Genomic DNA, 23,872 nt, shown 5'->3' with positions numbered 1-23,872 from the left:
AGCTGAGTCTCACCTTGCCTGTTGCAGCTCTCTAGGAGGAAGGTGCTTCCTCTCAACTAGCTGCCGAGGATCCCTGGATATTCAGCCAAGGAATCTGGGTGCCTCCAAGAAGGCAAAATCATCTTTATGCCTTAGGCAACTAGTCTAGGAGAAGATAAATCTCCTTCCAGATATACCAAGCTCTCACTCTCAGCTGTAAAAAATCTCCAGGAAAAAAACAGAGACCAGACACCCAACTTGCAGATGACTCAGGCTGGATGTGAGGGGTTCAAATACACTGTGACAATGTATTTGGCCAAATACATTGTGACAAGCTCCTGTGCTACAAAAATGCCTTCACTGTCATGCTGAGCAAATGGGACTTGTCCAACAAGTATATGGCACACATATGGCCACTCACTGGAAACACGGGGTGTCTTCCTTAGGAGGAGAAAGGAACATGTCAAACCTAGTGATTAGGACCTGGAGTTTTAGGAATTTTAGGTAATGGGAAATACAAAACCGAGAGGTAGAGACTTTGTGTACAAGAATTGCCTGGCTGCCTTACATGCGCGGGTGCGTTGCCAAGAGCTGCAGGTGTTCAATCAGACTGCTTTTATTTGAGGTGCCTAACGTGAATTTCGAAACCACGACGTAGGCAACCCGGCTTGAAAATTGACCTTAATTTCTTCTAATTGCATGTCGTATTCTTCATTATTTTTCTTGTTAGAGACAGAATTTTGAAAGGCGATTCACTAGCGTAGCTATTTTTGACTCATCGCTGACTTTGTCTTACTTCGTGTTATTTAATGGGTTCCAGTGGCCATATGCTGTGGAGAATCCTGGAACAAAGTGAGTAAACTGGGAGGCATTGCTCGGAAGGATAAATTTCACAGTTGGAAACACACTTAATACTGAGCCTTCTAACCAGTTTTTCCAGAAATCGCAAGCTTGATTGCCATGATATCTGAACATGGCATTAGCTACTCTAATGAGGAAAATAATTGATATACTATGGAAATTAGGTCTAATTAGATCTTGTTAAGATAAATATCTCAGTTCAGCTGAAAACTTGAAGAGATACATTTTGCAGCATTCCAGATTATAAATATGACCCTTGTTCTTCACCCCCCTCCCACTACTGGCAGAAGTGAATGTGAAAAACCTCCTTATCAGAATTGTTGCAGTCTGTACCCACTTGACATGGAATAAGTGACAAAGGTGCTAGTTAGTTTAAATCTTTCATAGCTTAAAACCCACTTAGCTTTCACCTCAGCTTTAGACAAAGATCCTCATTTCAGAACGGTGCAATAAAATGTCTGTTTGGTTTTTTTAAATTAAAGAAATAGGTTAGTTTTATACATTTTCAGATACACAGCAAATAAGGCTCTTCAGTGCTCTTTAACACTGTCTTCTGTGATTTTAGAACAACATGCATGTCACATTATATCAATAGGATTTTGATGGAGGGAGAATATTGAAAACTATAACAAAATCAAAGTTCCTTTCAGATGTTAAAGGAAAAAATCCCAAGGATGAAACCATACTGGCAGCTGCCTCGTTTTCTTCCAGCTTGCACAAAATGCAGATCCAAAATCTTTACTGTCCCAATGGGCTTGAGTTTCCAGCTTGCACATTAACACTCCTTCTGCAGTGCAAAAGAGAGGGGAATCAACGCTCTTCAATAATTTTAGTTTGATATTTTCTCATTTTCCCAGAATAAGCTGTTCAAAGTGTGCCTTTTAAAAGTCTGCCTTCAGGTACTAATTCTTCAGAGTGCCTGAGCTAATGACCTACAAGCCCTAAAACCACACAGGCCCTAACATTGCAGGCCATTTTAAAAACTTAACATGCTAAGGAGACAATTTCCATTATTTGCTGCGATTTCTTTGCTGTCAGCCTGGCAGAGCTGGCAGCTTTAGCCAGCTGCTCCTGTTCCCTGCAGCCACCAGCTTGCCTTTGGGGACCCCGCTGTACCTGGGGGGTGACTCTGCAGGGTGATGGGATCTGCTCTGAGGTGCATCAGTGTGGCTGGGAGCCCAAAGGCATGAGGATAGCACAGAGGACCAGCCTCGGCCAGGGGGATTTGTCCATGAGGACCACTGCTCCAGGAGGCAAGTGGTCCCAGCAGGGATGAGGGTCTGATGGCAGAAGGCACAAAAGCTTCTTCTAGGCAAATCCAGTCCCTCTGGGAAAAAAAATAAAAAATCCATCTGTATGTCCTGTTCTTGGCAAGTCTTGAGCAAGGGAAAAGGTGAATGATCTGATGTTTGCAGCCATGGTTCCTGACAGCTTTCAGTTTCTCTGCATCTTGATAAATACATACCTCTGTCCACCAGTATTTTTTGTTACACAGTGAGTGTGGGGGAGGCTGTGGCAAGCTAGTGTATACCATTCCTGGATGAAGGTGCATAGTAAGTGAGTAAAACGAGATGACTCTTCCTGTGACCTTTAAATATTAGTAAATTAAATATCAATTTGCATTACTCATTTTCTATTATTTATGTATTTCTCTTCTTTTATTCTTGGTCTGGCTGATGATTACCACTATTCTGTATCTTTCGTTTCAGAAAATAATTGCAGTCATTATGAAGATTCCCAAACCCTCCATGTATAGATGTACATACACAGTCACTGGATGAGATACCATGCAGACTAGCAGCAGATGTATGTAGATTTTTTTCAGAGAGAGCCTATTGCAATGATTTCACTATGTAAGTCACACAGCACCAAGGCAGCAGTTGGGTTTTTTTAAAAAAAAATTATTTACTCTTTTTGTGACAAACCTAATGATTGCAGAAATGAGAAATCAGCCTGCAAACAGTCCAAATTTAAATAAAATCACCCCCACAGTAGACTATAACAGTGGCAGATGGACAGAGGAAGAAAGTGTATATAGTCATATTTTTTGCCATTATAGTATAGACCCTTTCAGATTGCAGCAAGCAACTTGCCATCTGCAAATCTGAGTCTTTCCTTTTCTGCTGAGGCACTGATTCAAGAATCATGATTTCTGAAGTTTGAGTTGAAGTATTAAGTGGTTTATCTCTCATTTTAAAGGCATACTCATCTCATGATTTTACTTCAAACACATGGGAAAGGCATCCTGAGAATTTCCCTCAGAGTTCTCCTTAAGACAAAACCCAAAGCCACTGGCTCGTATTTAGGTATGCAGTGAGGTAATGGGTTGTGCACATGAATAGCTTTTTGTCACATAGTCTCTTATTGGTGTTGTTCTCATGGCTTTTGTTTGGTTTACTCTGTGGGGAAATGATTTGCGCTATATGCAGTACACATGCTCAATATCAGCAGTGGATGTTTGGTTTTAACATTGCCCCTCAAAAGAGATGAGAATCTGATCACTGCATAAATGTCATTGATTTTTAAGGGCCAGATCTTCATGTAAATGGCCACTGATTTAGTGGGAGTGTCAGTTAAATACAGATTTGCAAACAAAAATCTGGGCACATTTTAAAAACCCCACAGTGTATCAAACCACTGTTTTTTTAGACAGTTTTATCTGGCCATAACTTTGCAAAGTGATGCTGAGGATTTGACCATCACAGAGCTCAGACAAACATATGCAAGTTACAGCCTGCCAGAGTTTCTGATGCTTTCATGTTATGGTCAGGGAGTTACTTAATCTAAGAGTCAGGACTCTCACACAGGTTTAACATTTTTTTCCCCTCTGTGTAGCCAGCAGTAACCAAAAAAAAATCTCCTTTAGGGATGAAAGCCCATTTTGAACTTGTTTAAGAAGAAGAAGATGCAATTCAATTCTGGCAGTTCCCTTTCAAGAGGTGCTGCAGTATGCATTGAATCACAGTACTTCTAATTTCACCAAATACGGGTTGCTCTCTGCGAGGCAAGAAGAGGAAAGATTTCTTTTGTTAATCGTACATGCAAGAGCCATGTACAAAATAAAGTATTAAATACAGTAATTACAGTAATTTTTGTTAAAATATTTCTACACAATAAACCTGTGGCTTTGAAAACTCTACCAGAAGCAAAAGAAAAACAATCTGTAATGAAAAAATTGAAATCAGAAGCCACTAATAACACTAAAGGGAGCCCAGAAGCCAAATTAATGTTTCTACAAAGAAATACTTTCCTACACCAGGCAAATTCCTAGTAAGACTCTTACCTGGGTCTTTATGTATAGGATTCAGATTTCATTTTGAAGCATGCTTTTTACAAACTGTTTAGTGTTCATATGTCATTACCACTGTTGGGCCAGATTGCACCTGGCATCGATATAAACAAAGCTTTGGCAAGAATTCTTTCCTTTGGGATGGAGACATCTGATTTTCAAGCTGAAAACATGTCAGTGTTGCAAGACACTCCAAATAGCCTGTTTTACCAGTGCAGTAAATTAACCCGCCTGGTGTAGTGTTAAATGCTTTACAAACATCGACTGAAGGCGAGGGAGGGAAACAGCAAAAAACAAACAAAAACATTTCAATAACTTGTTTGACTATGAGCAGTGAAAAAAGTACAAGCAAAGCTCGAAAGGAGGTGGTGATCCTTGGGAGACAGGACAGCAGAAGAACAAATTTTCAGAATGTTGTCCTGTATTAAACCCAGAGAGTGTGCCGTGGCATGAAGAGACACAGAAAGAGCAGAATGAGTTATATAGATGATAGAAAAGGCACCTTTATTTGAAAAACAGATTAGGATAACAGCAAACAGTGACTGTAACTCATCGTTGCCTTGTCTACAGGAGGAAGGCTTTTTGAAAGCGATTACATGCAAGAGGTTCGCCTTTAGCGCCACAAACTGCTGGTGGACAAAGACTACATAGGCAAAACAGAGGATAAAATATTAGGCTATCCCCCTTGCTTCCCCATTGTTCAAGATGAAAAAGCTGAGATGAACTTCTGGGCACGCAGAATTGGCTGAGTGAAAGCTCTTGTCACTAGATCGTGCATTTGTGCTAAGCCTGAATGGTCTAGAGGACAATGGGGTTCAACTTGCCTGCGGCTCTACAGTGATTGTGCAATATAGATATGAAACTAGAATAGCCAGAAAGTAGGTCCACATGCATATGGAGTCAAACAGCAACCTGTCCAAACACAGGCACAAGCAGTGTTCTTAAATATATATATATTTATATAGCTATTAGACTGAAGCCATTTCGCTACTCTTTTCTTGCTATTTTAATTATCCTGATAGCTGTCTACTTACAAACGTGCATGTAAGTGGGCTACAGTAATTAATCATAAGCATTCATAAATAGTGATAAAGTTATGTTAGGGTAGATGATAATTCCCGGGAGGATTACATTTGTCTTAAGTGTAAATTTATATTACTAAGATTCAGCATGATTGATTCTTGCTTGGCCAGCAATAGAGGACTTAGTGTCCATACTGGCAGAGATTGTATCTGGTCAACAGGAAAGGAAAATTGGCCAAGAAACTGCCAACACAGAATCTGAAGCTGTGAAACCTGGTCAAGAAGAAATAAAGCCAAATAAGCAACAGATGAAATATTATCTTAAAGCAAAGATTAAATCACTCAGTTGGAAACGAGAATTATATTGAAAAAGGTGATGCTGAGAGTATGAAGGGACATAGGAATTTTTTAAAAAATGGTATTAACAAATAAACTAGAGTGCTGAATACCAGTTGTGTTTTTTTTAAATAGACCTTAATTTTTTTTCAAAAATAAAAAGGTAGATAGTTTTAATATACTCAAAGTCTTCTGACAAATAGAAGGGAGAACTTCTAAACCTTGTGAATCATTTGGAAGAGAATGCCAGAGATCCCAGTCCATGAGAGCCATGGACATACCGGAGAGACCCAGCAAGGGGCTGCAAGGATGATGAAGGGACTAGAGCACCTCTCCTGTGAGGAGAGGCTGAGGGAGTTGGGACTGTTTAGCCTGGAGAAGAGAAGGCTCAAGGGGAATCTCATCAATGTACATAAATACCTGCAGGGAGGGTGCAAAGAGGACAGAGCCAGGCTCTGCTCAGTGGTGCCCAGTGACAGGACCAGTGGCAATGGGCCCAAACTGAAACACGGGAGGTTCCCTCTGAACATCAGGAAACACTTTGTCACTGTGACCGAGCACTGGCACAAGTTGCCCCAAGGAGGCTGTGGAGTCTCCATCCTCAGAGATCTTCACAAGCTGACTGGACACAGTCCTAGCAACCAGCTGTGGGTGGCCCTGCTTGAGCAAGGGGGTTGGACAAGATAACCTCCAAAGGTCCCTTCCAACCTCAGCCACCCTGTGATTCTGCAACTCTGCCTGAAGCCTACTGGGGAAGGTTATAGATTGAATGAGGAGCCAGAACAGAAAGAAACTTCGGTAAGATACACGCTTTGCAACACTTGTCTGGTACTGTTGTACCTGGTATGGCACCCTTAGACATTGGAGTAGCCCAGTGGGCTCAAAAGGGACAACAGACTTGTTCCCACACCTGTGTTGCAGAAATCTACTGCCTCTAAAGAGGAGATTTTCTAGGAAGTTTATTGATGATTGCATGCAAATGAAAGTGTGGGGAGAGAAATGGGTAGGCAACTTGCCAACAGATAAAGTTGAACAGCACTGGTGTCACTGTGCAGTTTGCCCTCAGAAAATAAGTGAAGTTCTCTAGATGTAGAGCAAGCCCTTGACAAAGTGGTGTGAGGACCACTTTGGATCACACTGGCCACAGCCCCATCCCAAGCAAAAGTAAAGACACCTTAACCAGGAAAGGACCTGAACAACCTGCTGTATCCAGCAACATAACCACACAGCAGCGCAAACGTGCTGGCAGGGACGGTGCCTCGGTGCCCAGCTGGAATGAGAAAATGGAGCCAGGGAGCTTCCGGAGGTTGCAGGGGCAGCTGCCAGACAGACGTGATGCTCAGTGGCACGCTGGCAGCAGAGGGAGCAGCCACTGCCAAGGACAGGGAAGGGAGCATCACCTGAGTCCCAACAGGGTTAATCTGCACCTGATGCAGGTGATGGAGGGGACTCTGGCTGGAGAAGCTGTCTCTGAGCACTTTGGGGGAAAAACTACCTTCTGTTCTCAATGCAAAACACATTATTAGTGGGGCAATCAAAAACTGTAAACAGGCTTAGCAAGTAAGGCAGAACAGTTTCCCTTAAAAAGCATTTGTTAGGTAAGTAGCACAAGTTTTCATGTATTTCTTGTGGCAGTCCTTCATTCAGATCGAGAAGGAGTTGCATAGCAAGTCAAAGGGACAAAAAAATTGCTAAATACATACTTAATCCAGACAGTTACACAACAGTAAAGCAAGTTGGGCAAAAATGGGAGGGGGGAAAAAATGCAAGCAAAAATGGCAGTTTAATGGGTGTCAAACTTGTGAATGCTGAATTACGTTTTATCACTGTTGTTTTAAAATTAATATAATAAAAACAAAGCAGTAGTACTGTATGCATGCACGCAATTAGACCACTGTAAAATCCTGATTGTCCATGAAGTTCATTCACACAGGAAAATAAATTATACTGCTAGCAGCATTTTGGCGAACAGATGCATACCATGGCTTTGCATCAACTTAACGTTATTGGTGTCAACGAAATTCAAAGTGGTTAAAGCAGTATGAAAGCAGGATCCAGACTGGCACCAGATTTATTATATCTCTTAAGAAATGGTCCAAAGATGAACCCATCTTATTAGTCTTTTGTTGACATTGCATTTGGTAGAGTCATTGTCCAAAAAGTGAGAGAAAATACTTGATAAGCCAGATGTAAAGAATTTGAGCTCCAAGCCTGACAGACTGCTTGAAGTGGGTGAAATCCACATCGGATTTGGACTTTGACAGATATAAGAGCAGGTAACAAAAACACAGGTGAAAGAGCCTGCATGTTCAGACCTGAAAAATGTTCCGAAGGGAACAACTGAAGTGAAGGCAAAAGTTGTGTTAGTCAAGTAATCGATGACTTAACAAAGTTCCCTACTTCCAGATGCCCTGGTCAGTTATGCCATCATTGAGGTGACATTATGGGTAAATACATATGGATGTAAGAATGGGGGCTCGTAGTGACAGTTGTTATGGGATGCAGGCATTTGCTTGCATCCTACCTGCTAGTCTCCTTATTAACACAAAACAAGTGAAATGATGGGTGCTTAGCTGGTTGGCTTTGGTGGAAAAAACAAAAACATCTCAAGAAGTTCCTCTTTCTATGTTGCCCTTCCTAGCTGCTTATTGTCATCCTCTGCAAACCCCTTGCTTGCAGTGATGCAATTGTTTGTATGTCTCTGTAAACCAGACTGCTGAAATGGTCTGGGGTAAAAAAAAAAAAAAAAAAAACACTGCTCTCCCACCCAGAAATAAAAAAAATCTGAGCTTTTCTAATGTGATTGCTTCAGTGATCCAGTTTGCATCTTGGCTCAAGAAACAGTTGCATTGGAAACGCTTGCATGGGGAAAAGGTGGGGCATGTAGTGGAAATAAGCAGAAAAGGGTAGGAAATGCTTAATCTTGCAGAAGTAATTATACATGCATTTATCCTGGCCTTTTATTGGGGAATATGCACCAGCGTTACTTCAAACTTCACAGATATTCTAGAAGGCCTGTTAAGGAGCACCTTCTCAGGCAGCCTAGCATGTAAAAATAATTACATCAGAAAAAAAATACAGTTGAAGAAAAGCTTGGGGAAAGAAATGTAACAATTTTCAGTAATTTGTTCCACTGCAGTCAGGAATAGCTAAATGAGGAACTTAAAAAGGTTTTGAAGAACACCAACAAAACAATCAAGATTTCTTCTCTACATGTCTATAAAGAAGTGTATTATATTGTACCAGTACAATACATGCATCAGTGATGTACAAATACCATACTACTGCCATAGGATTGACACGGGGGAGATTTGACCTAGAAAATAACCACCTCCTCAGGTCCCACTTTCAGACTGGAGAAAAACCTCCATTCCTTTAACACTAATCATAGCTCTGGGCCGGGAAAAATTCACATTTTCAGGTTTGGTTTAGACCATTGAAAACAAGTGAAGTGATTTCAGAGAAGTCCTTACTCCTCACCATGAAGACCTGATTCATGGAGTTAATCCTATTTTATATGAGGGCTCAGTCTCTGCCTCAGCTAGTCACTGCCTACGTGGGGACATGTGGGACATGGCATTCTGGTGCTGTCTCCCCTCTCCCACTTCAGGGGTGTGGGGGTGGAAGGAAGGGGGTGCAGTTGCTTTTGTACTGCTGCCCATCCTTCAGGGACTCTGCCAAGTCCCTGTAATGGGCTTCATCATGTTATTAGGAGCAGCTGAGAAAATGTTGCCTACAGGAGGTGCTAAAACCGGCATTTGGGGTGGAGTGGGATGTTTGGGTTCCTTGACTCACCCTGGGCACTCATCCAAGTGGGATCTGTTATCAGAAGGAAGCCCTTCTGGTAGAAAGAGAAGAAGGATTTCTGGCAAAAATCCAGTGTAGTGAGGTGGGTCTTTGTTAAGGTAAGCGTTGGCTGAGAAATACACATGTAAAACAAGTTTGCTTTGCAGGAAGGCAAGAGCTGTGTCAGTTTAGTGCAGAGCTTGTTAGACCAAAGTTTCTGTATCAAACATCTCCTGACATTATTCTTCCATGGACGTAATTACTGCAATTACGGGCTACTTCTACAGTGCTAAATGCATCTGACCCAAAGAGAGATCTTGGTGCCCTCACCTCGTGGGGCAGAGGGGCTCGTATCCACATTGCACAGGGGCAGACTGACAGCAGTGACAGCCTTATGTGCAGCACATGGATCTGGCTCTTCCCATGACACAGAGTGGGGCTTTGATGGACCTACAGCATAATTGTTTTTCTGTGTGGTTTTTCTTCAATTCCAGCAGCTGAAATAATATGAGCGGTGTGCCATATGAACGGTTGGGGGGGGGGGGGGGGGGCGTAACCTTTAGCTGAGGATAAGTGTTGCATGCCCTGGGGCATGGCGAGAGGAGATGTGTGTTTGAAGGTACGCAAGCCTTGCTGGAGCAGCGTCACAGGGCTGAGCAGTGTGGAGGCAGCTGGACTTGATGCAGTCCTGCCCATACTGCTCTTTGGGCATGGCACCTGGAGAGCTCCATCTCTAAAACCATACCTGTGCTTTAGTTGGGGGGAATAGATGATTCGCTCCCCCAGTGTAAATGAGCAGTTGTACCTTGTGGGCAGTCGGGGCCCAAGACCTTCAGGTGAAGTTGGGAGCTAAGTTACCTGATTGTATAGAGTTTGTCAGAGTCTATAAACCTATAAATATGTAAAATATAAATAATAAAAAAATTTATATGAATGACATGATCTCACAAGGGCACACAGGGCTACATGAGATAATTTCTGCTTTAAAAACCTGCCTGTGAAATGAGAAGGTTTAAGAAGTCCTCTTCTGGACAGTGCAAGGACCCGCCTGGTGGGAGGACTTTGTGGGGGTGTCTTGCTCAGCATAAGACACCTGAGTGGCCCATTAGTTTCACGAATCCCATGCTAAACCTGTTACATGGAAACACACGCATCTACAAGGTGACAGCACTTAACTTTAAAATGTAGGTTGAAAATGAAGAGATGAGAGCTTTTCTGCTTTTTTGCACAAGTACAATTTTACTGTGGACATGACCTGTAAACACTTGGACTTAGGGAATTCTGTGGGATTTTGATTGCATTACAGAATATTAATTTGCTAATTTACCAATGCAGAAAAAGCACTTTCTGAAAACTGAGATAAGAGCTGTTAATCAGTATTTGCACAATACCAAAAAACATGCACAGTTGTTCCAAGTTTTCTCTTTGAAACACCTAGCTTTATTGAGACTGCAGGTAGATTGGGAAAAGTTTCTTCCAGAAAAAAGGATGAAGGAAGCCATGGCACAGCGGACCTGATTTTTCTTAATGCCATCTTCATTCCTAGGGGCTTCCGAGCAGCTTGGGGCAGACGCTGGCTCCTTCAGTACAAGCCTCTGGCCAGTTGTTTTCTTGCTGATAAACTTTTAATTTGACTTTAGCTTGCTTTTAACTTCCCATACCGTTTAATGTTTACCTCATTTGGCACTTTTTTTTTCCCCAAATAATTTATTAAATAATTGAGGCAGTAATTAGGTGATGCTTCTGATAGTGTCCATTTGCTGATCTTCAAAACATTTTATCCATATTTCACTTACAATCACCACACCTGAAATCAGCTGCTGAGCAGAGCTACTGATAGTTTGCTAAAGCAGATATACTTTTGGCAGACCACAATGTATTTCATTATCAGGATTAACAAAAAGATACCTTTATAAAAATAAAAAATGGATTCCCAAATGTATACATTTTCAATAATAATTTATTACATGGTGCCAATTAAATATACCTTAAACTAGAATATTTTAAAATAAAAAATAAGCATTACATACAGTTAAGTTCATGTGCCAGATGAAAGAAATGTGTAGCCTTTTTTTTCTTATTGATACATCAGATTGAGTATTTTGTGGTCTCATTTCATCATGCAGCAGCTCATTTGGATTGTCCAGGAAGACTAATTAACACTAATGCTTCTAAAGAATTTTCATTTGTGATGCTAATCTGTCACAAAACCAAAAGCATCCTCAGAAAGCCAGGGAAAGAAGTAAAGAGACTACATCTTGCAGCCAGCTTAAATTAGTGTTAGCTTGATTTGTCTTAATTGAAAGGTTGTTTACATCTCTTTTGTAAGTGTTTATAGAAGTTGGCAGACAGAAGAATAGCTGCGTACGTACATGAACAAAATTTTCTTTTATTGAAGCTGTTGTATAAAGTACTGTCATTAAAAAACGTTTTGAAATATTTCTGTACACATAGGCTTAAGGTATAAGCCTGTCTCTGTGTTTATGTATATACACACACAACATGCTGCATTATTTTTACTACTGAAATTTTTATGCTAAGTCCTTACATTGCATGAATATTTCTACGTGCCAATTCATTCTATCAGCCAATTGGCCTCTGTTTAAACTTCCATGAGATACGTGCAAGTCAGAAAAATATCTTAAACACAACTTGTGAAAATGTCTTGCTTTTGCACTAGCACTAATATACATGTCTTCAGATACCCCAGCTCAGCAGAAATGTAGTGCTTACGTAGCTGAGCACCCCTAAAGCTTTATTGGGATTCATGAGCCCTGGGTCCTGGACTGCTGGCTAGGTGGACCTCGGGTTCTTGTTCTCTGGTTCTCCACGTTCACAGCATCTCAAGACAGGCCATCACCCAATCATCATATACAGAAATCACCCAACTCTGATGGTGTTGGGTAGACCTCACCTAATATCTTCAGGATCCACATTATCCATGCTGGCAGAGGGAAGGAGAGGCTGCTAAGCTTACATGGCAGCAAGCAGCTCACAGCTATTCATAAACAGCTTTAAGAGATCTTGTCCTTTAATAATACAGGATAAATATTGTTGATAGGCACACTGATGCGTTCCTAGACCTTAAATGAAACTTAAAGGAAAATGGGGAAAGACATTAAGATTCCTCAACAGAGCATAATTGAATTGCAGCTTAGTTCATAATGCTGACCACTGAAGTTTGCTTCGTTTTAGCATTGCTAGACCATGTACCGCATGTAAAGACAATTAGCAGAGCAGAGAGAAAAGCAGCAGATGCTAGAGATGAACAGAGTTAGATGACTCATTATGTCATGAAGAATCTCTTTCAGAAAAGTGAAAAGGTTGGTGTAAAACAAGAAAAGTCTTGAATAGACAAATACTTACTAAAGAAAGAATTCGAAGATTTCAGGAAAGAGTAGCAGAAAAATTAGATTCTTACAGTGCTCTAAAACATGCGTATGCCTGAACTGCAGAGGATAAACACAGACATACAAGATGGAAATTCTATTCTCCATTCTCCTCCCCACTCCTGCCTCTTCTTTCCTTTAGGATTACATGATTGATGGGTTTGGCGTGTTCCCTGTGGAACCAAAAGAAAATGTGTTTTAAAACTTCCTAAGTCTTTAAAAACTGCTCAACTGATTATCTGCTGGAAGGTAACTCTAAGTGATTTAATAACAGCTTCCTGAAGGTTTTGCGATGTATGCACATTTTACAGCAGCGTTTCAGTCTAACAAGACTAACTAGAAATAAGTATTTGCCATTTCAAAGATTTGTTCTCGCAGGTACCTGGTGCATGTAAGGTAGAAAGCAGGTCTCTTGAACCAAGAACCTCCTGTTCTCAGAAAATGCTCCACGGTTACAGTTCTCTTTGTTTCCTTGAAAAGAAATTTAATTTGTCTTTGCAATCTCATCTGTTAATTTGAAACTTAAAGAAGTGTCTCACTCTCTGTGGTATCACTTCACTGGTGGAGAATTAAGCATGTAAAAAATGTCAGGTTTTGCCTCTGCAGAGACTGAATTTTGCCCAAAAAATGCTGTGGGTTTATAATATTTGTGCGCTTCTGCAAAATCTTATTTGGGAGATGCCTTTGTCGGGTATGCATTAATATAAGTGACAAAAGATTCAGCAATGTCAAGTCCTGTAAACAAACCACTCCAGGGAAGTAACATTAACACATAATTGTATGTTTTTACCATGTCAGACCTGTCACAAAAAATAACTTGAATTGTGATTATAGTAATTAATTTTTCCTCTGCCATTTGAAACATGCAAACTTATTATGGCAATGAGGATGATAGATACTGGCCTGCCATTTTAGTGCATCATATATTTACATTTCCATATGAAGAATTATTACCAAAAGATGTTAACAGGATGAGATCTATACATAAATGTATCTTTAAATATACCCACTTTCTTTACATTAAGACCTGAAGGTCTTGAGGAAAAAAAAGGGAGTAAAACTAGGCAAGAAAGATAAAGCAAAACAGATTTTTTTTCCCCAAAATCAGAGAGGTCCAGAAATCACAGTGCTGGAAAACTGGTTTGTGGGGTTTCGTACCAGTTTGAACAGAAAGAAGAAAATGTCATTTTTCCGTCTGCTGTTGCAGTCCCCAAAATTCTGTTAATCTGACCATCTTTGCTTCATTACTGCTGTATTAACACTGTGTCCAGGGTGAGTGGGTGGCTGAGCTTCCAGCTCTGTGGCATTCCTTCTGTTTCGAAGCGGAAATTTCTATGTCTTGACATATAACTTAAAGAAAAAAAGGGGGAAAAAAGGAAAGAAGGAAAGGTGCTGATTCACTGGTAGGAGGCGATGACAATACTATAACCAAAGGCACTTCTTTATGTGCGCTTACACTGTGTAGTTTTATAAATAAACCCGAGGGGCTCCTTCTTCACCACCACCCCCATCCCCGAGTATTGCGTTCTGCCTGCCTGATCCCATCCGACAGTAGAGCTGATACCGCACTAATCCCCGCAAGTTTGGGACTAATGAACTAACTGCTGGGCTGCCGCCACGGAGCTTGGTCCCAAACTATACTGTACTTCACACTCGATTTATTCTCCAGATGGCGAGACTGCGCAGCCCCGCCGCGAGGGACCACCTCTTCCACTGGAGTGTAAAAGTGGACGGATGTTGTTTTCCTTGCAGATTTGATAATTCAGAGCTGGGAACTCATGAGGATGGTTAGTTATTAGGTTTAATGGGTGCCAATTGCACCAGCAACACGCGTATTCCCATCTTTAATTTCAGTGTCTGTTTGTCTGGGTGGCTGTGGATTTGTCAGCAATGCTGCGTCACTGAAACCTGTATCTTCTCCGGTTGGCGTAGCTCCACGTGGTAGTGAGCATCCTCCCATGTCCTCCTCAGAGTCAAACAGAAGGGATGCTAAAATAGCACCCTGACCAACGTTTTCTTCCCCAGTGGGTCTTCCAGCATGAGTTGCAAATGTAGCGTATTTTAATAATGTCACTGTTTAACTTGAAGCAGTCTGTTGTCTTTCTCTCTGGTTCAGTTTGATAAAGAACCCAACCCACGTGGGACCCAGTGGGGATACCGCCATCCCAAGCTACCTGGGGATGGAATCATTTACTTAATGATCAGATTTATTTCTTTATCAAATATTCATTCATGAATATCTGATGTTGTAGTTCTCATGTGAAGAACAGGGTAAACCATTTCTTTCACTGTTTCTTAAAAAATCTAGTTTGACCACTCTTGGCAGGGACCTTACATAGTATTTGGAGAACGTGTTTATTATTGTATCTACTAGTATTAAAGACATTATTGTATCAAGGACTACTTTTTTCTATACTGTTGCAATTTTCAAGTAGTTTAGCTAGCTTAAAGTTTTAGGTTTTGCATGGATCCTGCAACAAGAATAACATCTATGTTTCCCTGCGTAATAAGGCAGAAAGGGCTCTTCCTTTCCCCCATGTTTATAGTACATACTGTCAGAGGGTTTAGTAGATTTTTTTATTTAGCCATGAAATGTTTTATTGGAAGCCTGTGTGGGGACCTGATACACCCCACTAACATCAATGAGATTTTCTCCATTGCAGGAAGAGTAGGCACCGAGTCAGCCCCCTCATGAGCTCTGACTTTGGCAGCCAGGTACTCCGAGTTTGTCCCAAAATTGAAAACATAAATTGAATCCTGATGTGGAAACTATAGTGACTAGAAGCATTTTATCATGGAAGGGAAATGTTTCCATTCCTGGGGTATCTAGGCAGACAGATCTAAAACGTAGCAGTTCGAAGAAAACGCATCAATTCTCAACCCAACAGATGGCATGGGTGTGTTAACTAACATAGCAACATATTTCCTATTAAAATATGGGGAAAAACAACAACCCCCTCCCCATGTTTGTTGGTTGGTATAAATTCAGTGAAGTTGTTGGTTATTTTTGGGATACGTACCAGAGGGCTGCACATTTAGTTTATGTAAATTGATAACAGCAACAGCCTGTTAATAAGTGTTTTGTATGGAAATATACCTAGAAAGACATGATCTGTCTTTTTGGGGAAGGGAGTTTGCAGCCTGAGGAAAAAAATAGCTAATGAGATGGTCTACTGCTCATTATTCTAATCTGAAAAAAATCGTAACGAATTAGGCTGTAAGTTTGCTAGAGATGTGCCTTCAGTTGGAATTGGATGCTGCCTTAGTGGATAATTTGGGGAGATCTTTCTTTTGCAAATTGGATCAGTGTGTGCTGAAACGGTGATAATCTGACTTTAATTAAAAGCATAAATTGGTTTGGAGCGTGTTTTTAAGGTACCCTCCTGCATCATATCCAGAAACTTTCAGCCCAGCCCTGGAAAACCATTACCCCTGGTCAGAGAAGGAAAACGTAAGGGATTTGTGTTAGCCGGTATTGGCATCATATGGTTCAGAACAGCCATTTCAGACGGCTGTGTGCTGGAGCTGTCTTCCAGCTGGATGTGTTTGTAGTAAACTGCATGCATCTTTGTGTGGCTTTCCTAATGGCCCCAGTCAGAGTCCATTCACAGCAGTTGGAACGTTTCGGGTTGTATTTTCCAGAGATTACCTCTGAACGTGCCCCTTGATCGCAGCACAGGGATGCGTACATGTGCGCCTTGTTCCCGTCTGTCCGATTAACGGGCACATGCTCCCAACCTTTGGAGAAGCACGGCTAGTAGCCCCAAGCTGAAGGCTGTTTGCTTCAGATTTCATTAACTTTCTGCTTCATTATTCCTTCCTTTTAACCAGTTAGAGCCATCACTTGCTTTTCTCTAAACTTACCCTAATTATCGGGGGTCCCAGCCCTGTAAATCAGTACACTGCAGAGCTGTCTTAAACTGGCCTGGGAGACCCTGTTCTGATCGGACCTGACAACTGTAAGCTACTGTTCCCTCACACCGTTTAACTCAGACCACATTGGGAAACTGCCTCTGCCCCTCTCGCCAACAGAGATTTGCATCCGTCTGGTTTAAATCTACTGTCATGTGCTGTCTTGCTGATTGGTATTAGCCTGGATATTAACTTTGATGATTTTTTTTAGTTTTATTTTTTACCCTTGAGTTTGCCTGTTTTCTTGAAAATCATCTCTATTCAGCAACTGCATATTGTTAAAGTCGTTCCTGAACCCGCGAGAGTCAGAAGCTTTAAAGTTTTATTAGCCACATAAAAACTCTTCACAAATGAAATGACTTTTGATAAGTGTGCATTTTGACAATGCAAATTTGTTAGGGGCTGTTGGTGAGTGGAAGGAATTTGGGGTTGAAACTGCAGTTGACAGGAAGCAGGGAGCCCAGCACCCTCCTTCCCCCCCGCCACCTTCTCCAGGCCAAGAAATGCATTTCATTTCAGAAAAGCATGCAAGTATTCTCCATGCAAATTGACTATTAAACAGATTTGTAAATTCACATCCACAAAAATAATGAACAGCCACAGGAAGTGTGTGTCTTTGGAGATTTTATTTTGTGCCGGTAGGAAAATATCATTTTTATGTGGTTCAGGAAAAATCTCCCGAGTTACTTTGACGTTGTTTTCACATGCAAGTTGTAAGCTCTACCACAGGCTTTAATACACCTTGAATACATGGGGAAAAGGAAGATGTATACAGTAAAGCCAAAGTATATGTACATCTGTGCTTACTGACATTCAAGCAATATAGAGATTAATTACAAAAATTAATTGTTTAATGCAAGTTTAATAACATGCCATTTTGTGAGTACAGACGGTTAGTGCAACATGTTGTGGTTAGCATGAAGATTTTTGTTTGTTACATGTGTTAAGCACTAGTGGACACAAAAGTCTTGTTTTCTACAAGTGGTGGTGTAGAAATACTTAGACATAAAACCCGAGCATTTCATATTTACCGGTTATAAAGAAATGAGGAAGGTAAGACTGCGAGGTGCTGGTGATGACTGCTTCAGTAAAAGTACAAGAGTGGCAGACATTTTGGGGACATAGTACACTGGCTGTCTAGCTTTTTCCTCATGTCGTTTCAACAATATTTCTCCTCGGTGCACTTTTCTGTCAATAGAAAACATGCTTTCTTTTTCTTTTCTTGTGCCTCTAAACTCATTTATGTTGTAGAGAGAAGCAAGACTGACTGTTGTGAAAACCCTTGAAGAGTTTGACTTTGGCCATGCTGAGAAGTGTGTTAGGATAAACTCTGTGTCCAGTGGTCTTGCAGAGGAAGATCTGGAGGTGCTTTTGCAGTCCAAGACCCTTCCTTCAAGCATGATGTTGCCAAAGGTTGAATGTGTTGAAGAAATAAGATGGGTGAGTACCAACAACACAGTAGCTTTTGACTGAAGCTGTTGGGCCAAGTTCACACAGGCATAGACATGAATGACTCTTGAGTTAGGAAGGCAGCTGCAAATACCATGTAATGTTGTTGCTTGGCTAAGGTCATTGGGAAATGCATCCACTTAAATGTGTGTAAGATGTGCTGTATAAAAAGCATGCACAGAACACCTTGCATTTATAAAGAAAATCAGGTTTATTTCTCACACAGTCAACGAAGAACCAATATTGATGTCAGAGTTTATTATCAGAAACAGAAGCATAAGTATCTGACTCTTCTCTAACTATCCTAACAAGCAAAATTACTGTCTCTGTCCATGAGCATTATTTACACGCATTGTAAGCAGGAGATGGGAAAACTATGTTAGCGACATATGAAAAAATGGGTTGGGGGGAAGGTCACTCCTTGGGGCAACTGGAGGAACAAACAGGAAGCTTTTAACTAGTGTTTTTAATTAGCACAGATATTATTTCCTGAACAGTTCTCTATTTCTTCCTTTTTAATTGCTGACAGGTGTGTTTGTGTTTCACGACTGACTTTTCAGCCAATAAAAACCTGAAATGTAAATGGTTGGCATGTCAAATTACTTAAGAAAACTTTGAAATAGGCCTAATTATGCTATAATTGTTTTAATTGTCAAGAAAGGGGGACTTTTGTTTAGAGATATCATTATTGCTGTAACATGCCAGTAAAAGAATAATGCTTAATTCACTTCTGCATTTTTGCAAACCACTAGCCAAGCAACTAGCACACGTGTAAGCTGTGATGAAAGTCAGGCAGACGTATTAGGATTTATTTTAATCCCAGCATCTAACCTTGATCAAACCATTGAGATTGGGCGTGTGCGTACAACTGAGCAAACACACTGGGTAAGTGACGAGCCCCGTCCACTCCGTGGCACTGCCCCTTCGGCCTCCGCTGCTCGCAATGGAAGGTACACCATCCCCTTCCACCAACGTTTAATTAAATTAACCAGAGTATACCTCTCAGGGTTTACAGCCGTGTAAGTGTTAGACATAACTTGTCAGTAATGAATATTCATGCTTCCAAAATGGCAGGGCCCTTGCTGCCACCAAATAGGTTTTGCAGGGAGGTGGGATGCGGGGGCTTTTTTGCCCCCTCATCCCCTTCCACCTTCCTTCTCGCTAACTTTCATTTCCATCATGGAAAACAAGCCACCCCCAACAACTTCTGCCTCATTGTCCGCCTTGTGCTTCCCTCTCACTTTGCCCAACCTTTGCACACAAAGAGCACGCTCTGCTTAACGCCGCTACCTTCTTTTCCCAATCCTCCCAAAATTCACTCCAGCATGATTTTTCAGCCTCCCAGAAGCTGTTTATTTCCCCCTACACATACCCACCCCCCCCCCTTCATTTTTATTTATGTGCAGCAGAAAACCTGGAGGCTGATGCACAACTAAAAGATGGGCTTACTTGTTTTCTTTTGTGTGAGAATCTCTTGCTTTCCTTTTGTCCCTAGTGTGGGTACTTGTTTGACTGGCATGGCTTATTGGACTATAACAAGCGTAACTCTCCCTCCTTTGTGGCGGGACAATTCTCCCACAAATCCTGACCAGTGTGCATTCTTCCCGACACACTATTGGGTGTGCACTGGAATTGAAAGAATTGCTGAGGCCTTGCTACTTCATCCCCTCCCCAAGCTTTGTGGGTTTTTTTTCCCTCCGCCTTCCTTTTTTTTTTTTCCCCCTTTCTCCCTGAAATGAACACTTTACCGGGCCGGAAACATTTAATCGTCTCCTTTTGGAAAAAAAAAAAAATTAATTGAAACTTCTCCACTCGTTACCTTTTGTATTGGTGCTTGCTGCAAATTTTTTAAAAGAGAGAGGAAGGGAGACAATATTTAATTAAGCATGCTTTTTTTTTCATTTACCTTCAAAACAAAAGGTAGAAAAAAATCCCAGGAGTGTGACTTTTAAAATATTTTCAAATAAAAGAAGAGCTCTATTGCTGTAACATGCACCTAAAATATAAACCCAGTAGCACATTTTACTTTTTTTTGCTTAAAAAAAAAAAGATATGAACGTTAAGAATATACGCTGATGCTATTATATTACCTCATTTTCTGCATGCGCCTGGATGAAGTTTACTGTTTTCTGTCACTATAGTACCTGCTATACTGTACACTCCCACGTGTGAATTGCATGGATCTTTCTTTCTTTTTTTCTCCTTGCACATTTTTGGGTGGAATTCTCTTCTCCAGAGAAAAGTTACCGAGAGGGCCACAGTGACGATGCAAAGCAGGGATAGGAAGGGCAGAATTCTTCATCGAAGAAAGCTGTGATTTATTTTGGCCTAATTGTAAAGTTACTGCAAATTGCTGGAAAGCTTTTTTTTCAAGATCTGGGTGATTAGATTTTCCTTCTTTTGGGGAGGGGCAGTGGGGGGAAGCTAAAAGGGGAAATAACACCTCTAATCCAGCTTCTGGTAAATAGGCTGCCAGCTTTTAAAATGAGTTTCCTTTCTATTAGTCAGAATATTATGCTAAGCCTTAAGCATTAGTTTTTTATGTTGCCATAGCAGCCTTATTCCTGCAGGGTTGTGACCTGCGATGATTACAGTACAAAGCTTATAGGGTCTTGAAACCCCCTTTGAAGATGAAAAGTCTTTGATGGTTTATATTTATGCAAATCTCTTAGATATGATTTACCCAACTGAGACTGAATGGAGAGATGATTAAAATTCCCTTTCCTTTGATATCCATTAATAGTCGAATATTCCTTAAATTTAAAATATATGCATATGTTATTTTTGTCTTTATTTACTAACATAATTTCGCTGTACCTGCGATATGTTTATCTCCACGCAAATTACTCAATCTGGACAGACATAATAGAATTACAATATAGGGCTGAGGGTTTTTTCCCCTCTTTTTTTTTTTTTCCCCCTTTTGAAAGGGGAAAAATCTGTGCGAGAGCTTTTGTATGTTTCCAGATGATAGATTTTGGAATTTGGGCTACCCCACTGGCAGCTCAGAGCTAGCTGTGAACTGGTCTCATGGAAAAAATTGGCAAGCTTTGGTCTTCAAAGAATTAAACTTCCTTTTTAAGGCCTTCCTAGGTAAGCTAAAAAATTATGAAGAAAAGCCTATTGAACAAAAGGGTAACGGTGCCGTAATGAATAATACGGATGCCACTTAGAAGGCTGGGGAGCGCTTCCAGTGATGGCAGTGCTGGACCTGAAACAAAACCGGACCTCAGGTACAGCAGCACTTCATTGTTTTCCAGGGCCCGCGGATTTGCATTTCACTAAGCCAGGGTGAGAGGTGCTAAGCCTGGATTTTTTTTATTTTTTTTTTTTTGCAAACCAGCCTCCAAACTTAGAAATGTGTGGAAATGCTGCAGTTTCAAGTCACAGGCCTCATTAAAAGCTGGTTTAATTTTTTTTTAATTATAAGTTTTTTGGGGTGGGGAGGGATGATGTTACAGCCAGGTGAAAATTTAACCTGTTATATGTACATGTAGAATGTTCTTTTTTTTCTCTCTCTGATAGCTCATACTGTCTAGCTTTAGTTTTCAGACAAATTCTTACATCACCTAAAAGGCCGAACACTTGTAGAACCAATGAATTTTATCCCCTTTGTGGAAACTGCAGTGGGCTTGCTCAATTTTAAGGTAAGCAAGTCTCAAAGTGTTCATATTATGCCACCTCAGCAAACTAGGATAAACAGAATACTCCCCAGTCTCCTCCCGATTTCATCAAGGAAGAGAGGTTAAAAAATACTAAGCAAATTGTTCAGTCCCCCACAACATTTGTACGTCGAATTCCAATGTTTCTATTGTAAAGGCCTTCCTAAATTCAAAATACTTCAGTGACAGAACACTTCCAGATAGTCCATGCCAAATAATAAAACCTCTCTGTATTACTGTTATCATTTTGTAACACACTTGGAGTGGAAACGGGCTTCTCCAAAGGTCTGGAATACTCACTGTTGCAATACACTTGGCTATTTAGTTGCTATCAAACTCAATGGTTGTATAACATTTAATTAGAAAAAAGAATTAATTATCATTTCACTGTTGCTGAACTGGCAGATTTATAATGGTTTCTACTAATAACATTACAACCAAATTTCATGTTCTCATTTTTGTTTGTGTATGGTGGGGTGTTTAATGCTAAGATCAGAAGTAGTTTAATGCTAAGATCAGAAGTATAATTAACTTTGAAAATAGGAAATACCTGAAGTGTGCACTCCTTTTTTATGGTAATAGATCAAATCTTATTTTTAGTAAGTCCATTTTAATATAAATTACTCCCCAGTCTTCGCTGTGAAGTTCAGGTTTTTCAGAAAGGCAAGGCGGTGTGGTAATGAAACGGAAGATCTCATGCATACACCAGGAATTCAGCATTCTCCTCCCAAGCTCTAAGGGGAAAGTTTCGGACCAGCTGAGGACACACACATCAGAAGTACCTCCAGAAGTACCGACAGGCCTCACAGGCAGCTTGCTCGTTTGATACAGCCATTTATCTTACAACACACGCTAACATATCTGGGAACGCAATAAAGCAGTAACCAAATAGATACACTCCTGTCTGGTGTGCATACACAGAATTAAATCATATTTTAAACCAGCTGAGGTTTTCCTTCACCTACAGTTTTATAGTGGAATATGTTACAGCAGAATTTTTAATATTGCAGTTCCTGATCTTGGCAGGAGAGTTGCCTTTTAAAGCACTCTGATAAAGAATAATTTCTTGTCCCACCAGCTGCCATAGAAGAACACCCATTAGGAGAGCTGGTCATTACATCTGTCTCTCTCCATATACCTTAGCTTTAAAAAATACGTACTACTATCCAAACATCAATATTGAAGAGTAATATTTTGGAAGTGCACTTCTGCATAGAATAGCTACAGCAGCAAAATTTTTCTTGCTTTTATTTTAATACTTTTCTGCAGCACTTGTGCTTCTAATTTCCTTAGATAATTTTTAGTTATATGTAACAGGCGGCTTTAAATTGGCAATCCTGTAAGGAATCTTTGCATCTTATAAGGAATCTACAACCATTTTAAACCGTTCATATTATTTATTTAATAAAAGAGATTCTGATCTTTATTTCTGTTTCTCATGGAGATATGTTACTTGCCAAACTAATCAAATTAATACTTTTTGTTTGCATTTAAGCAGTATTTGACAAAGTATTTTGTTTCATACTGTTACATAAATATCTGAAGTAGTGATCACAGCAATACCCAGGGCATTATGTCAACCAGAAGGTAAGGAATCTGCTACAACATCCTGTATTTACACAGTCTAGGCATATAGGTGCTCAGGGAAAGATAATGTTTTCTCTTTTGCTGAGTCATTTTAAAGCAGTGTGCATAGTCAGGCACCTACAATGGCTTTGCTTAATAGGAGCAATTTTAGCTGAAGGATTCTGGTAACACTGAGTTGCTCTAATATCCTCTGTAGCCTCTCTGCATCCTGCATCTCTGTGGAAATTAATACTCTGTTCCCATTTGAAGGCTGTCTGTGAAGAAGCACTGAGAACAGGATCCCAGGCTGGCTTTCATTTGGACGCAGTCGTCTTTGGAGGAGAGGATTTCCGTGCCAGCATAGGTTGTTACCTGTGTGTTTACTATAAATGTTAATGTGTGGCATTTGCACTGGTGAAGCCTGATGTGATTTATGGCCTTTGCTTTTCTGACAGCAAAAATTAAAGTAATGACAACACTTGATCTGCATTTTACATTGCCACTTTTCTCCATAATTTTTTTCAATGCAGAATGTATTGCTGGCAAATTTAAACATGGTCCCTGAGTCTTATAGGGCACTGACACTTTCTTCTGCTTCTCACCATGCAGTAGCAAAAATTA

The 23,872-nt window shown here is 40.5% G+C and overlaps 1 protein-coding gene across 3 annotated transcripts in view; it reads left to right on the top strand.

The window, feature by feature from the left end:
• Positions 1-23,872, top strand: part of CLYBL (citramalyl-CoA lyase) — a 174,512-nt gene that overhangs the window by 127,920 nt on the left and 22,720 nt on the right. For 2 of the 3 annotated variants that reach the window (XM_055802682.1, XM_055802681.1), the window contains exons 3-5: positions 17,826-18,014; positions 21,569-21,670; positions 23,522-23,615. In XM_055802682.1, coding sequence (XP_055658657.1) covers positions 17,826-18,014; positions 21,569-21,670; positions 23,522-23,615 — 385 coding nt within the window. The remainder of the gene's footprint in view (positions 1-17,825; positions 18,015-21,568; positions 21,671-23,521; positions 23,616-23,872) is intronic. The other variant, XM_055802683.1, reaches the window with a different exon arrangement.

This window comes from Falco peregrinus, chromosome 4 (genome assembly GCF_023634155.1).
Source record: "Falco peregrinus isolate bFalPer1 chromosome 4, bFalPer1.pri, whole genome shotgun sequence".
NCBI lineage: Eukaryota > Metazoa > Chordata > Aves > Falconiformes > Falconidae > Falco > Falco peregrinus.
The sequence above is the reverse complement of the archived record's forward strand: the minus strand, read 5'-3'. Positions and strand labels throughout refer to the sequence as shown.